Source organism: Sabethes cyaneus, chromosome 3 (genome assembly GCF_943734655.1).
Source record: "Sabethes cyaneus chromosome 3, idSabCyanKW18_F2, whole genome shotgun sequence".
NCBI lineage: Eukaryota > Metazoa > Arthropoda > Insecta > Diptera > Culicidae > Sabethes > Sabethes cyaneus.
The window spans coordinates 72,938,194-72,955,273 of NC_071355.1; the positions used below are offsets into that span (position 1 = coordinate 72,938,194).

Genomic DNA, 17,080 nt, shown 5'->3' on the forward strand with positions numbered 1-17,080 from the left:
GGCTCTCACTTCACCGCAATTTAATGCTGGCGCCATGCCACCGGGAGAGAGTGGGGGAAAGTCTTGACTTACTTTCTATGCTTCTACCATACATATTTCGCTGGTAGTGCAAACTTCAGATTCCTTTGCATACCTATTCCCGATTGCTCTAATCTGATTCCGCACCGCCGTGAGTTGCTTTTTGAGGCCTTCGTAACTTCGGAAGTGGTGCGTGTAATGTGGAGCACCAAGGGGGTTAGGGGGATGGCTTTATTTTATATATACAAATTTGGCTAGCAATGCCTGATGCCGGTGTGCTTCCTTACGGAAGGTGAGAATGTGACTGTAGGGTGGTAAATAGAAAAACAACCCCTTGTGAGCTTCGCGCCGCGAGATCCTTTATAATAAAAATAATAATAGTAATAATAATAGAGCACGAGCGTCGTCGTCTGTGTTTGCGTGCTGCGACCACTTCAAACACTATGGTCAAACAATTCCAATGAGTGAAAGAGAGGTGTCTACGCGAGGGGATGAGGATTTATTGTGTGGCCAGTTGGCAGAGGGTGGCATGCGCTGGGTTTTTTTTGTCGTGCCGAGTGCGGTACACTACCGTTGGTGAACGTCCTGTCCATCGGTCAGTTTAAGTTTGTCCGCGGTCATTGAATGTTGTGCCTTTGCTTGCTAGAAGAGGTCTGACCTCTTGGAGTATTTTTTCTTTTGGTGATTTTTTTTGTGAGTCATGTTAAAAATGATGGTGCTCAAGCTTAGTTCCTAAAATAGAACAACAGGAAGATCGTTTGTTGTAGATGTTACAGTGCACCAGCCGGAACAGTGCGATGAACAGTTACGGTTGTTATAACCAACAGTACGAAAGTGTTGGCGGAACTACCGGCAGCAGTAATCTCGTTGAACACTACAATAACAGTTCCAACGGTTCGTACAAAATGTCCCGGAATGTATCCAACTCACATCCGGCACTGGAGCGGTCCGATGTTCATGTGGAATATGAAGTAGCCGTTCCAATCCATAGCATCGAGTCTATACGGCATACTCCATACCATTCACTCTGGAATTTGCATGAATGGTAAGGGAAACATTTCATTTTCTTCAAGCCAGTTCAAATTCGAATCGATATCGTAATTATACACCATTTGCGTTTGTGTTCTCTTAGAAGCCTAGAAATAACTGCTCAGTATTCATCTAACAGTGAGTTTTCTAACAATACAACAAAGAGAAGTTTGATGTCGTGTGTTGCATTTTTGCAATATCACTTCAAGAACATCTTCAACTATTCGATGGTGCCTTCAGGGAAAAAGTTGGTGATGGTATGCAAAAATTCTATACCAGTTAAAGAAGGACTAAAAGCCGCCTCATGGCAGTAAAAGAAAAGAAAAACCCCGACATATTTTCATTCCTTTAGCAGGACGAAGCATTTGATGAACTCAGTGCGCTCACATAGAAAACTCCGGTCGCACGCTATTCCATTTAGATTGCTTTCAAGTTCCGATTTGAGACCGGGAATGGAATGGGCGTAGAAGGTTCACTGCTTGTGTGTTCAGGCGACTACAGTGGGCGACTTGAACGGACGGTGGACGGAGTTTGATGACCCCTTCAATTTGCCGGACGATGGTGCCTTTTGTTGTTGGTGCTGTGGCGTGGCCTATCGATGCCACTGAGGTGCTGCACGTGTGCTTAGCCGTTGTAGAATGACGCTTCATAATTGGACAACTTTGTGTGTGATATTTGGGAGTATATTTTTTACGGGCCTAAAATTCAATTTGCGGTTTTCGGGTCATGCAGGAAAAACTAATGGAGCAAAAACCTGAAACTTACATTATTTTTATGTGATACCTACTTTTTCGTTCATTACGCTGAAGGAGAAAATCGATTTCCTATTTAAAACACAGATTTTATCAGTTTTATTTTTAGTTGACCGGCAATGAAAATTCTGAACATTTTTTTGCTAGAACCTATTGTTGTACCTACATGGAGAATAGTATCAATCTTCTACTGCAACATCTGAACAAATTGTTTTTCCAAGTTTTGTTTTATGAATAAACTAATGTATTTCTTACTGATTTGCTCTTGCATACTAGGATTTTTTTTAGCTTAACCCATTATGTCCTAGTATATGAAATAAGAATAATATTAATATTAATAAGAAAGAAATATATGAATCTTTTTCGACTTTTCTTTGGAGTTTATCATTGTCGTGGAATTTTTCTTTTTTTTTAAATCCATTTTCCGATTGATTCCGATTTTTCAAGAAATTTAAGAATTTTCTTGCATTTTCATAAAAAATGTCGGTTCATGAGGTATGAAGTTATGAAATGAGCGATTTCCAAAAATAAATATATTTAGAAGGGTGTACTAAACGGTTCTTATATGTATAATACCAAGACGAACTTTTCCTCAAATTACTAATTCTACTGAGTCGCCTAGCAGAGAAACATAACGTCATTGAATTGAACTCGTCACACCTTCATTAGAGTTTCCTATTGAAACGACCAGTCGAGTAAATTTCCGTTTGGAGAATGAATAGTTAATTTGATCTATTCTTGATTGGTTAAGTTGAACGGCAGTGCAAATATTTACACTTTCTTTGACGGCCGAGGTATGTAAGGGGGGGGGGGGGGGGTGATTAGTTGGAATTTTTAATGTAACTACTTATAAAGAGCCTTTTAATAAATCATAGGATTACGCCAACGGATATAACACTTCGAAAAAAAATCCCAGCGAAACAAACTAGAGCGACAGTTTTAAATTAAAGACGGTCGGGTGTGAACATTTGGACACCCGAACCCTACCCGTACCCGATTCAGAAAAAACAAAAAACCTGTACCGGGCTCTAACCCGCAATTTTTTTTTGATAGCCGAACTCGATCCGAACTCTGGTACGGGCAGGGGCGCGGGTACCTTACCCGACTCGAACATCTTTAGTGTTGTCAGGCCATCAAGCATGATGGTAGAAGTGCCATTGTTCACTACCATAAAATTGTTCTATGCTACATTGATTGTGAGACCTGCTGCCTAGCAGCTGTCGGAAAGCTCATCTAGCTTGTTCTGCATATCGGCTCGGTGTTGGGTGAGCAAAACAATGTCATCGGTTAGGCCAAGGTCATTGAGTTACTTCATCGTTAGAAGATTCCAAAGCAATTCTCGATTGGGTCTTCTGTACCATATATCCAATAGTTCCATATATTATCTCATCCATAAAGATGGGAAACAGCAATGGTTATGATAAAGACATGTTTCACACCGGCAGTAACCTTCACAGAGTCGGACAAGATTTCATAGTGCAAGACCTTTCATGCGAGTCTAAACACAACACCTCCTGGTGTTGTATAGGATTCGCAAGATGCCAGCTTGCGCCTACCTACTAAAAATTCTCCTGCTTCCCATTTCCTGAATCCCTCCCGGAGTTACCGTTGGGTTTCACTTCAGGAAGAAGGACGAGCCTAAGCACTCCACCATTGCCGTTGTTTGTGTAGGTTCAAATATTACACCTTGTCATGCCATTTTTTTACTTCTCTCCTGTAGAGCCATATTACAACTGCGTCCATTGATAAGGACTATTGTTGTATGACCCATATTTGATCTGGTGCTAGTTAGATATCCTATCACAATTAAGGTGTGATGGACAATGGTTAACATAGCACACGGTCCCAGTTAGGCTCAACTCGTTGTATAAAGCCTAATACCCTACCAGGATCGCTTTGCCAAATTTCGAAAGGCTCTAATAACCCCTTTCCAAATATTGACATCCTTTGATTGAATAATGCTCCACAATTGCAGAGTATATCTTCAACAGTTTCTATATCTAATCGGCAAAAACGACATTCAGTAGTTTAGTATCATTTTTACCTATTTTGTTTAAGTGATATCTGCTCGGGCAGTGACCAGTCAACAGACCAGTAATTAGTAGTAAGATCTTTTTTACTAAGATTTAATAAGATCCGGGCTTTTGCTGCACTTGGTCTTATGAATCTTTTTGCTTGTCTGGATGTGTCCGTGGCGTTCCAATTTGATTCTACCATGGACATTTCCCATCTTCTTATTTCGGTTCTCAGAGCACACTCCGGGACTCCGCAAAACGGTTCCGGACCAATGAAGTTTGATGCAGAACCTTCTCTTGCTAGACTGTCGGCTTTTTCATTTCCCTCAATACCACAATGACCGGGCACCCAGTATAAAGTTACTTCGTTCTTACTGGCCAATTGCCTAAGAGAGAGAATGCATTCCCACACTAGCTTCGATTTACATGTAAAAGCTTTAAGCGCATTGAGAGCCGCTTGACTATCTGAAAATATGCAGATCTCTGCAAATCTGTACATCCTATTTAAACAGATATTCGCACATTCAATAATGGTGTGAATTTCTGCTTGAAATACTGTTGGGCTATGACCCATTGATGTAACTTTCCTGACTCCAGGGCCAAAAACCCCAGCTCCAGTATTTTCACCCATCTTCGACCCATCAGTATAGAACACTATTGAACCTGGATGCAAACTTGGCCCACCAGACTCCCAAACATAGCGGCTTGATTTAACCACTTTGAAAGGAACGTCATAGTTTGTGTTCATTGTCATCCAATCTTCAATTGTAGGAATATCTGAGTTTAGCCTGAAATCCTTAACGATCCTTAAATGTCTTGTCAGATCACTGTCTAAAATCTTGTTATACCGTTTGAATTGCAGGGCACTTTTCGCGGCCTGTTGCTTCACAAATTGATGCAGAGGTAACAGGTTAAGAAGGGCATCCAAAGCAACTGATGGTGTACTTTTCATTTCTCCAGTTATTGAAATACAAGCAAGCCTCTGTAGTTTACCTAGCTTTACTTGAGCGGTTACCTCATTAAGTTTGGGCCACCATACAAGTGAGGCGTATCTAATTTTCGGACGAACTATTGCCGAGTAAATCCAATGGAAATTTTTTGGTCGTAGTCCCCATGTTTTCCCCACGGCTTTACTACAAACCCATAGGGCATTTGTACCCTTAGTGATAACCTTGTCTAGATGGGAGCTCCAACTTAGTTTTTTATCCAAACTGACACCAAGGTATTTAACTTCTTTTTCAAACTGAATTGAAACCCCATCTAGAATAGGTGGTGTTAAATTTAGCTTGATCCTTTTAGTAAAAGGCACTATAACAGTTTTGGAAGGGTTTACATTTAAGCCCTCTTTTCTACACCATCCCTAAGTCATATTTAGCGCAGTTTACCGATTAGATATTGTGTCATCAAACTTGCCACGGTTGATGACGGCTACATCGTCTGCGTAACCAATCACCTCATATCCTTGTTCTGCTTGAAAGGCTAGGAGTTTGTCTACTACTAATGACCACAATGAGGGTGACAGTACTCCTCCTTGAGGACAGCCCTTCATTGATCTTATAGTTAGTTGTGCACTTCCAAGATCAGCAGAAATTTCTCGATCTTTTAACATCGCCATTATCCATTCGATAATACAGTTATCCAGGCCCCTCGCTTCCATTGCGGAACGCATTGAGCTATAGGATGCATTATCGAATGCTCCTTCAATATCGAGAAACGCAACCAAAGCTATTTCTTTGGCTTGAAACGATTTCTCGATTTTGCTAACTAGCGATTGTAGCGCCGTTATCGTAGATTAGCCTGATTGGTATGCAAATTGATATTTGCTCAAGGGAAACCTCGATAAGCTTGTTGACTTAATAAAGTCGTCCACAATAGCTGTAAAAATAGCACAAAAAATAGCTGTACGTTGATGCATAATAGACTATTGCACGACGACAAACGTTATAGTAAGGCTGCAAGTTCCGAATCAACGAAATCGTCGAACGAAAGCTCAGCGAGCTACAACACGCACTCTAGGGCGACGAAGAAGGTTCTGTTTCGGTACGTGCCAGTGACTATATCCGGTAGGGGGAAGCAAGTGAAAACCTATGCTTTCCTCGACGACGGATCGTCGGCAACCTTAATAGAGCACAGCCTACTAAAAGAACTGGATCTAGAAGGAAATCCTTATCCACTAGGTATGTCTCGACTGGACGAGTGGTTTGCAACGAAAAGAAAACGAGTCAGTGGTGCTGTCTCAAGATTTCCTTAGTAAATGACACCAGCGAGGTATTCGAGCCATACTGGTCCATACTGTTTGTTGACACCGCTGGGCAGTGCGACGGTGTAACCGAAAACGGTGCATTCGACTGATCGCGGCTCGTCAGATTGACAGATGAAAAAAAAAAAAACAAATGTAGGAAAAATATTAGCAGGTCTTGGCAAAGTTACATTTAAATTAAAATTGTAATTATATGGCATTACGGAAAGAGCAGTAGTGGATGAAAATTTAAACGGCTTGTAAAACAGTGATTTCTAGAAGACCAGAAGTAATCGGCAGCTGTTCACTAAAGTGATTAGTAATCTACAGCCTAACACAGTGATCGAAAATAGACACCGGTTGTTCGAGTCTAAACCCTAGACCAATTGTTCAAGCGCAATTCCCGCTGTTGCCGTGGCTGTTGTTAACCTGCAAAGAGAGAAAGAAGATTAATATTTAAAGCAAATCGCGATCGTAAGTACATACTTGAAAATAAAAAAAGAAGTTATTAAGTGAGTAATATTTATTAACTAAAGTTTACCAGGATAAGGAAAGGGCAAGAAAAGCAAAAGAGATAGCGAAGGAAGGAACGATAGTGGAAAAAAGGATTATAGTGTGTACGAAGATTAGAAAGGAAACTACTTATTGTAAGTCGTAAACAATCAAATGCAAATTTATAACATTAATGGTTAAAATATACTTACAGTTTGAGCTGCATAAAACAAATTGCTGCTACAGAAAATAGTTACCAGTTCTATCCGAACACTGTTCGGGATCTATCTGTTCCAAAGCAGTCTTTGTCAGTTCCGACGATGGCCACCAGGTATCGCTATCTTGAAGGTTTACCACTGGAATCCTACGAAAGTGTATCTCCACGAATCTTAATAGGGATGAACAACTGTCGATTGGGCCATGCCCTGAAAAGCGTAGAAGGAGAGGAAAATGAACCGATGGAGTGTGAAACCCGTCTTGGCTGGATAGTATATGGACTCTGCACAATAGAATCCGCGATGGTAAACGCTAAACACAGCGGTCATTACAGTTTCCACATTAACCTGCGTGTTGGAAAGGCAATGAACCCGAGCTTAGCCTTAAGGTATCCTATCGTACCACTAGGAACCTCTGGTTCATACCAGCTTCGAAGGATGAAGAATGTACGTTGCAAATCTTGTCTTCGGAAACACGCGTGGTGGGTAACCATTACGGGACTAGCTTACTGACTAGCGAGTTCCCGAAAGTGCATAACGACGAAAGGCGAAGTTTTGAGTTCGATGATCTTGATTCAAAGTGGTGGCTCTACTCCCCAACGGTTCCAAATGTTGGCGGCTGCTCGGGATGCTTGGGAAAATCTGTCAAGAGGACCCTCAACGATCTGAACACCTCACGCGTGCCCCATGACGAATTCGTGCGTTCCATGCTAATGGGGATTGAAATAATACTAAACTCGCGACCGCTCACTGACATACCGCTAGATAACGATACTGAACCCCCCCTAATACCGAACCGTTTTCTGTTAGAATCGTCTAATGGGAGAAAGTCCTCGATCAGTCTCAACGATAGACCTGTTGTTCTCAAGCACTGATGGACGAAGGCCCAGCTGTACACGGACATCTTTTGGAAGAAGTGGCTGAATGAATACCTACCTACTTTGACCTGGAAGACGAAGTTCCAGTCCATAAAACCCATCGATAAGGGCGATCTTGTGCTGATCGTCGACTGCAATCTTCCAAGGAACTACTGGCCACGAGGTCGCGTGGTGGACACCGTCTTGGCTAAAGACGAACAGGGTCGCCGAGTAATCGTCCAGACAGCGAGAGGAGTTCTGGAAAGACCAGCGACCAAGGTAGTGCTGCGAGACGTCGGTGCAATGGAAGGTAAGCCACAGTGACTGCAGTGGCGAACGAGGGGGAGTGTCACAACCCTACGGGATCCGACGCACCTTGCGTCCATGTACATTGTTCAGCGCAACCCTGCTCCGAATTGCCAACTGTGTTCGCTTGACGGACGACAGATCGTAAGTAGGAGAAAAAATGGCAAGTCATCAAAGTGCGATTGCGGATGTATAACAAGCCGAAAAAGTGGTTACAATTAATTATTACTACATGTATTGATTATCCTAGAATTCAACTTAACTCTAAAGTGATTATATGCTAATTATACTATACTAATCGTTATCTAAATCTAAATTAATTGTTATACGATAGTTGTTAGTGCTACTTACTTGCAAAAGGTAAAATTAAAAGATTTTCTTATATCCTAACCTAAGCTAACACATGCATTTACAGTTCTTAAACTCACAGTACGGTTATAGTACGGACTTAAGGAAGATAGAAGAAGACTAAACGTGAGTAGTCACATGGAATTCTAAACTCAAATCCAATGCTAAATGTTTGATCGTAATATTAATTACTTGAGCTAAAAATCGATAGCTAACTGATTATTCATTATGTTGCATTACCTATGCAGTCGTGTCTTATACAAAACCTCTCTGATTTTTCTGGTAAAGTGGTAACATGGCAAATGGGATCTAGTCACAGGATTTTTCAAGCCGACCATTGATGAACATTTGGACGTATTTTGAGCAAACTTGTATACTCTGGAATATTCGTTATCAGTCCCACTGAGATTCAAAATCGTCCAATTTAATTTTTTCTAGGAATATATTAAATCAGGTAGAACCTATCGTAGGCAGATTTCTATTTAAATTTCGTTTGCGATACGGAATATCTCCGGGAAAATGGAACCAAATGTTGTTAATGTATGGCATTGTGGTTCTTTTAAGACTTGCTACACAAAATTGAATAAAAATCAATGTATAGTCCTAAAAGTTATTTTTGATATCAGGGACCGGGGGACGTAAAGGTTAAACACTTTTTCTACTTCATAGTTTACGCTGGGCTGGGTTTATTTTTATTCCAGCCGTTATCAATAATTCATAAAAGTTAGCTTGGGGGTTTCCGCATAGCGGAAATAGAGAAGTGGTCCTATTTTACTAAGAAACTCTATTTCAATCAGGGCTCGACTCTTGATGACTGTTTTTGCTGCACTTCATTATGGCGCTGGTGTCGGTTGGTTCAATCATTGTTTGAATTGTTGTCACTGTGTTGGCGGGAGTTTTATGCCACGAGTATGTGCTTTGTGCGGCATACCGATAGCATGACCGGGGACATCGACCTCTTCGGTTGGGAGGGAAAACTAGCTCTCATTACTATTGTCCGGTTCCGTTGATCAATTATTTAGCATAAAGGAATGTCTTTGGATTGAGGTAAATGGGGAAAACTAATAAATAAGTGACAATCAAAAGTAGGGCAAGCGACGGTTGCGAATACACTTACAGCTGCTACGTCGCAATGGAAAAAACCCCAAAGGAAGTTGGACAACCAATTGCTGTCACGTTTCTAATTGTGATTGCTCACTTCCTGCTATTTCCGGTGCTATGAATTTGTCAGTTCAAATTTCCTCATAATGCTGCGAAAAATGTTATTATATTTGTTATACACGAAACTAAAAGGAAAAAAGTCAAACGAGTAAAACCAAATTAGAATTATTGGTAATTTTAATTATAACTTAACATTTGTATTTTGTATTTGTTGTTTTGTTTAGAATTTTTTGTTGGAACATGAGCTGTTCCCGTATCAGTGGTTTTCTCAAATGGACTTTGGCTTTGAAATTGTCTATGATGAATGAATGTCATTTCTTAACGTTGCATGCGTTTTATTCAAATTATCGTTAAAACTAAGAAAAATAATTTTTTTCGCAAACAGTTTTAACTTCTAAAAATCATTTTTCGACTAGAAATAAATTTTTGCCTAATATTTTATGCAATTTTGAATGTTTTATGCAGTTTTTTAAAATAAACTGACATTTTGTGGTTTAATTTTGAATTGCTATTTTAAACAGCAATTATTTGCACTACTGTTTCTGTTACTGTTTCACGGTACTAGGTATATGAATTATTAAATATTAAATTTCTATATTAATTCATGTCTTAGTACTAGCGATACACGGCTCTGTAGAACGGATTAAATTCGTGTCCTGGAAAAAAGGGTAAGACACGCGTCCGTCTGGAGACTTGGTATAATGTTAAGATCCGGTGGATTGGTAACACGAAACATAAGCTTTTGTAGCTCGAACAGCATGAAAGTAGCACGTTGACCAGGGTGAAATAACGACAAGCGTTCATTAATGGTGTCAAGGCGCCCGAAGTGTAGCTGCTGATTTAATTGAGAATTAATTGAAATTTTTCACGAATCTGACACATAATCTTCAGAATATGTGCCAATCCTTGAATGAAAGAACTTTCAACTTATAAGCAGGAAAGCTGATTATCGTCCATTTAAAATCACGATTTTTTTACTTTTTGACTCTCTGCTAATTTACCAATTGTCTTTTTTCTTCTTTCAGCTCTCAGCCTTCCACGTCCAGCTTTCAACACATGGCCAGGATGATGGACACGCTAATACTGGATAATTTAGCACCCTTCGCATTCACTAAAATTACCACCACTCATCGGCCGTCAAGGATCGCTGCAACGAACCTCGGACCGACAAATGGATCGTCGGGAAGTTCCGGTGCAGGCTGTGGCTTGAGTGGCGTTCCCGGCATGGGTGTTGGCGTGAAGAAAGCAACCAGCACATCCAATGTGGCGGCCAGCTGCGGGGCGGGTGTAGGCATCGGTAGCTCGTCGATCCGTGTCAACCTGCAGAAGAATAAAATACCCACGCAAGGTCAGCATAGAATTTATGTTACTTTTGCGCCCGTCTTGGTTGGTTTGCACGGCTGATGGCTGAGGCTTTCTTACTGCGGCAGTCAGACGTTTGCGACTGGGTGGGGAAAAGGAGGTCAAGCTGGGGTGACCAACAGTACGTCTATCTTTGAGATTTAATGAGTAGAACTATTGACCTGGATACCTACAATTATGGGCTAACGAACGAAAAAAAAGCAGCTGCCTGTTTTACACTTTCAGATGGTGCTATCATTGACCTCATTTGGAGGAACGATACTTCAAAACTTAGGCACCGCGTGGTTGACGTGAGAAAAAGTTTTTAGTTTTCCCTGTTTCCATTTTGCTTAGAACTTTGCTTTGAATTGTCACAGGTGGTTGTGTATGAGTTTCTGAAACTACAAGGTCGCTATCCGTCATGTTTTGCATGTAAAGTAATTCCCTATTTATTATATTTTTAAATAAAAATGTTTTTTTTTGTCGAAAGGGTTTATATTTTATATTCTTATGAAAAAATAATTTTACGGCAAACGATGGTCATAAAAAATCTGTTGACAGTTTTTCATTTTTCATGTTTAACGCTCTACTTAAATACTTATTTTTATATCAGAAACATAAACAAAACACAAATATTTTATGTCTAAAGTTATAAAATCAGTCATTCCATTCTAAACATTTTTTTTGAGAAATTTATTTTGGATTTTTTGGATTAATGCAATCTATGAGCAAAATTTAATGCATAAATGACCAGAATTGACGTTTAAAATAGAATCAATATGCACACTGACCAATTATTATCGACCAGTTTTTCCAACAAACTACGCATTGCAATGCCTTGCACGCACGAAAGTATTTGATTTTCACTTTATGGTACACCGCAGGGTTTTTAAAAATTGATTAACACCCAAATTATCTGATTCTACCTAGGCTGGTTGCATTTTGAAAGTCGCCTGCTCTTATTATTCTATTCGGTATGGTTTAATTTTTGTTGTTTTCTTCTTAAAATTCATTTTGTAAATAAAACCGGCAGCATCAATAGTATCACTGACCAGACGATTGCGTGCAATGAGTCTAACATGAATTTTTAATGCGAATTCAGATGCTGTTAGAATCAGCAAGGGAGATTGGAACCGGAACATCAGTCCATGTCAATCACTCTAGGCGATAGGTATGATGTTAATTTCGTTGGAACTACGATGCTTGTAAAGACCAATGACTCCTTGGACCCTCGGGAATACGACATGCATTTCGTTTGAGTGTCTATGATTAAACTGGAAAGATAGATTACTAGTGTAATATAGAATTCACCAAAACCCATCTAGGTTACTACTGTTTGTTTTCCAGAACCAGCAACTTGCTTTTTGTTAAACAAATTTCGCGGTTTTCTGATTAAATTCAATATGGCTTTCATTGCCAAGGGAAGACAAATTTATAAACTATTACATGATAGACATGTCAAGGTTAACAAAAAAATCAACTTTTTTCAAAACTGTTTGTCCCCTTACCAAACTTGGGATCCACCGTGTCGAGTACCCTAATCCGGGGGCAAATTGATCACCGGGGCGAAATTCATCAAACGTAAAACTCAAATAAACTTAAAATTTGGGCGGTATTCTGAAATAAAATTTAAAACTTCTTTTGTTTATGAAGTTGAACAGTCATCCAAAGGTTCTGTTGCTAAAAGAAACTGCTCTTAAATGAAGTTACGTGCAAATAGGTTGGATTCAGCTGAAACTTGGTTAAAACTACTCAAAATGCCCTTAAAGTGTACAAACTCAGATTCTGAGTAGTTTTTATTACCTTTAATATACTATAACAAAGGTTTAAAAATTGGTCGAAAAACACGAAATTGATTCGAGGCCCGGAGGGCCAAGTCACATATACCAATCGATAGGGTTCGACGATTTGAGCAATGTCTGTATGTGTGTATGTGTGTATGTATGTAATGATTTTTTCTATCGCCTGTTTCTCAGAGATGGCTGAACCTAATCGTTCCCTATTACGCTCAAGTCGCTTTTTACCAAAACCACGTAAAAAACCGCGTGAATTCAGAAAACCGCGTAAATTCCGAAAACCGCGTAAAAAACCGCGTAAATTCCAAAATTCACGTAAAAACACAAAGTTTCGCGTAAAAAAAACTTTGTGGATTTCAACACTACGCGAAAAAGAGACGTTTTGAGCACATCCGCGTAAATTCCGAAAATCGCGTAAATCCCGAAATCCGCGTAAAAAAAACTGCGTAAATTCCGAAAACCGCGTAAAAAAACCGCCTAAATTCCGAAAACCGCGTAAAAATAGGGGCGTAAAAAACCGCGTAAAAAGCGACTTCAGTGTACTTTTGTTTGAAAGGTATTATTGTCTAGTAGATCACTATTGAGTTGTTTCGTGATACGACGTTTCGTTTAAAAGTTATAAGCAAAAATGTGAAAACTACGTGCCACGGGTTTCTCCGGAACTACATGATCGATTTCAACGATCTTACTATCAAATGAAAGCTCTTGTTAAAACTAAATTGTTCAAAAATTTTAAATTGAAAACAAACAATTATTTTAAAAGTTATGCTTAAAAAACCTGTTTTGACAAGGTATTATCGCCTGTTTCTCAGAGATGGCCAAACCGATCTATGCGCTATTAGTCTCATTTGAAAGATAATATATCCTATATCCTTCATGCACTACAGAATTGTACAAATTTTCAACACTCATTAGCAATTACTTACTTTACTTTTTCGGCGACAATCCGCTTATCGAATCCATGCCGAATTCAGAAGCCGCTCGCCGGCTGTCCCTAACACCCGCGGCTCTAGAATCCTCGTCAATAGCGCTCATCCAACGGGTACGGGGTCGGCCTCTGTCGGGTTCTCTGCTAAATATTGTTTTCGATGGTCTTTCATCTGGCATCCTCGCTACGTGGCCAGCCCATTGTAGCCTGTCGTGTTTTAGTCGCTTCACAATATTATCCGCATCTTTGTATACTTGGTATATTTCATGATTCATGCGCCTACGCCTCACTACTTCGTTTACCATGCCACCAAGTTTTCATCGGAGGATCTTACGCTCATTAACGACAAGTGCTCTCTTTTAACGTCCACGTTTCGCGACCGTAGAGCACCACTATGAATTAGCGTGTATTAGCGTGTTATAGAGCACGAGTTTTGTACGGAGTTTTATGCGGGACCTCAGTTGGCTACATAATCCGTAGAAGGCCCTGTTGGCAGCCGTTATCTGCTTTATTACTTCACGAGTCACATCGTTGTCACATGTCAATAACGTACCACGGTTAACAAACTCGTCAACCACTTCAAAAGTATCTCCATCTATCACCACCGTAGTTCCAACACCCGAAGAGCTACCACGATCTCTACCAGCCACCATGTACTTTGTTCTGCTAGCATTTATGATAAGCTTTTCCTCGCAGGTTCTTTCTTAAGATGCGTGTACGCTTCTTCCACAGCTACGGTTAACACCGATGATATCGATATCGTCTGCAAACCCTTTGCGGATTGACGTCTAACGTCACGAATGGGTCCAATGTATCTCCCGCTATCCTGACGCTTGATTTTGAACCATCAAGGGTAGCGCGTAGGTATCAGCCTAATCAGTATTTTTTGGAAAACTATGTTCAAGCATAATTTGCCATAGCTCATTGCGTTTAGCTGAATCGTGCGCCACCTTGAATTTAAACAAACGGTGAGTCCGTAAGTTGAATTCCCGGAATTTATCGAGGATTTGTCGCACGGTGAACATTTGGTCCGTCGTGGAGCGTCCCTCTCGAAAACCGCACTAAAATTCGTCAACAAAGGTTTCCTGCAACGGCTTCAGTCTGAGAAACAGGATATTGGAGAAAATTTTGTACGTATAATTGAGGAGAGTAATGCCTCGATAATTGTTGCATTCAAGTCGATGGCTTTTTTTTGTAAATAGGGAATATGAGACCTTCCTACCAGTCCGTAGGTAGTTCCTCTTCAGTCCATACCTTTAGTATAACCTGATAAATGGCATAATACAGTTGTTCGTTCCAGACCTTCAAAAGTTCAGTTGTTGCGCGTTGAGACCATCACCAATTGATTTCTTGTGTTCTTTTTTACGTAAGAAAAATCACTTTTTACCCCTTAAAAACATCGGTCGTTTTTTCGGTCGATTCTGCCCACTGAGCAACGGTTTAATGTTTTATTTCGCATTTCTTCCAGAAGTTCACCCCAATCCTCGCCATGCTGGTATGGCGGCCTCCAACGCGGCGTCCCCGCCGACGGCAACCGATTCCCGTTGGATTTCCTCGCTGCGTCGTCGTGATCCGGAGCTACAGCCAACGTTGCCTTCAATCAATCATTCCAACCACCAGAGTACCTCGTCATTGACGCACCAGACCAGTGTCGGCTATGCCAGCTCGACGAACACTCCAACCGAACGACGCAGCAGTCGAAACAGCGGCCAGAAATCTTCGCTTCGAAAGAGTCGTTCTGTCGAACGAATCCGCGCTCGTAAGCTGGCTACTTCGAAAATCAAGGAGCGACCGAAAAAGTCTTCATCCGAAGAGGGCGGTGGATCAGACGATCAGGAAGTCACATCAGTGGAAGAAAATTCACCGCAACAGCAGCAATCACCGGTTAAAAGAATTGAAAAACCAAAGTTATTTAGCTCAATTGGATATGAATCTCACCTAGTTGATACGTTGGAAAAGGACATGCTCCAGAAGAATCCGAACGTGCAATGGAATGATGTTGCCGGGTTAAACGAAGCGAAAGCTATCTTGCAGGAGGCTGTAGTTCTTCCGGTTATTTTACCTGATTTCTTCCGCGGCATTCGACGACCCTGGAAAGGTGTTCTGATGGTGGGGCCGCCGGGGACTGGTAAAACAATGCTCGCGAAAGCAGTCGCTACCGAGTGCGGAACCACCTTCTTTAATGTTTCGTCGAGTACTCTGACGTCAAAATACCGCGGAGAAAGTGAGAAGCTGGTAAGGCTACTGTTCGAGATGGCTCGGTTCTACGCACCCAGTACGATCTTTATCGATGAAATTGATTCCCTGTGCGCCTGCCGAGGAAGCGATTCGGAACACGAAGCAAGTCGTCGGTTTAAAGCAGAGTTACTCATACAGATGGATGGTTTGAATGCTTCTAAGTAAGTGTTCTTAAAACTAGTAGTGTTTCTGAACGTTAATTAGGAAATTTTGATTTTATAGCGATGAAAAAATAATAATGGTTTTAGCGGCGACCAACCATCCATGGGATATCGACGAAGCCTTCCGGAGACGGTTTGAAAAGCGAGTCTACATTGGTCTTCCGAACGATAACACTAGGAAAGCGCTAATGGAGCTGTGTTTGAAAGGTGTAAACGTTTCTTCCGATCTCGATGTAGAAGCAACAGCGGAGCAACTGCGGGGCTACACTGGATCTGATATTGCTAATGTTTGTCGGTATGTACGATACAGTTGTGTTTTTACTTATGATGCTAAGTAATTGTTTTATTTTTTCAGCGACGCAGCAATGATGGCTATGAGACGGCATATTAACGGTTTGACGCCGATGGAAATTAAAATGATCCGACGTGAGCAGGTGGATCTACCTGTAACGGCGCAGGACTTCCAGGACGCAATGGTAAAGACACGAAAATCTGTATCCGCCAATGATGTGGCACGTTATGAAACATGGATGGATGAGTACGGTTCCTGCTAGTGTTACATCTAAGCTCAAATCGATGTCCAATGAAAATGTTGGACTCAAAGCGAATCGTAACTACTGCACCTATAACTACTTTCGCCTGGGATGAAGTTTCACAGTTTCCCAAAGGATGATCTCATAGTAGATAATTAATTCCTCAAAGCCATAGTGTTCATTTACAATTTTTAAGCATTGTTGAGTTCATTCGTTAAATCCAAAAACTTGTAACTGTTACCTTGATTGATGGCTGATTTATCCGACCCGATGAAAATAAACTGCAGATTTGGCCACGCTAGTTTGGTTATACATCCACGTCATCAGTAGCTTAGTTTATTCAACTAAAACGTAAACTTTGTACCGTAGAATAAGGTTGCTTTCCAATGTTATTAAATAGAGGAATCGCTGATACTCATTTGTTTCTTTTTTGACAATATAGCGTCTTGAGGTATATACCTTCCTTTAGCTCTCGCCTCTGTTTTGCATATTGAACGGAATACTGTCATTTGTCCGCTTCGGTTCTGTATATATTTTGATCGTATTGTTATTCTGAATCCTAATGATTCTTTAAAAAAAATTTAAAAAATCGAAAATTTAACTTTTTCAAACACCTGGAAATTGGGAAGAGACTGATGGTGCTCTTTCAGC

At 40.6% G+C, this 17,080-nt stretch overlaps 1 protein-coding gene across 1 annotated transcript; it reads left to right on the forward strand.

The window, feature by feature from the left end:
- Window positions 1-815: 815 nt before the first annotated feature.
- Window positions 816-16,755, forward strand: LOC128739718 (katanin p60 ATPase-containing subunit A-like 1). Its single transcript, XM_053835216.1, has 5 exons — window positions 816-1,063; window positions 10,458-10,822; window positions 14,966-15,896; window positions 15,958-16,191; window positions 16,252-16,755. The coding sequence occupies exons 1-5, from the start codon at window positions 816-818 to the stop codon at window positions 16,448-16,450; spliced, it is 1,977 nt and encodes a 658-aa protein (XP_053691191.1). The 3' UTR covers window positions 16,451-16,755.
- Window positions 16,756-17,080: the final 325 nt, after the last annotated feature.

Excerpts from the sequence above, each read along its gene's own strand:
- LOC128739718 (XM_053835216.1), top strand. The coding sequence starts at position 816 with ATGAACAGTTACGGTTGTTATAACCAACAGTACGAAAGTGTTGGCGGA. Across the intron at positions 15,897-15,957 it reads GATGGTTTGAATGCTTCTAA|CGATGAAAAAATAATAATGG; the intron begins GTAAGTGTTCTT and ends TTGATTTTATAG. Across the intron at positions 16,192-16,251 it reads GATATTGCTAATGTTTGTCG|CGACGCAGCAATGATGGCTA; the intron begins GTATGTACGATA and ends TTATTTTTTCAG.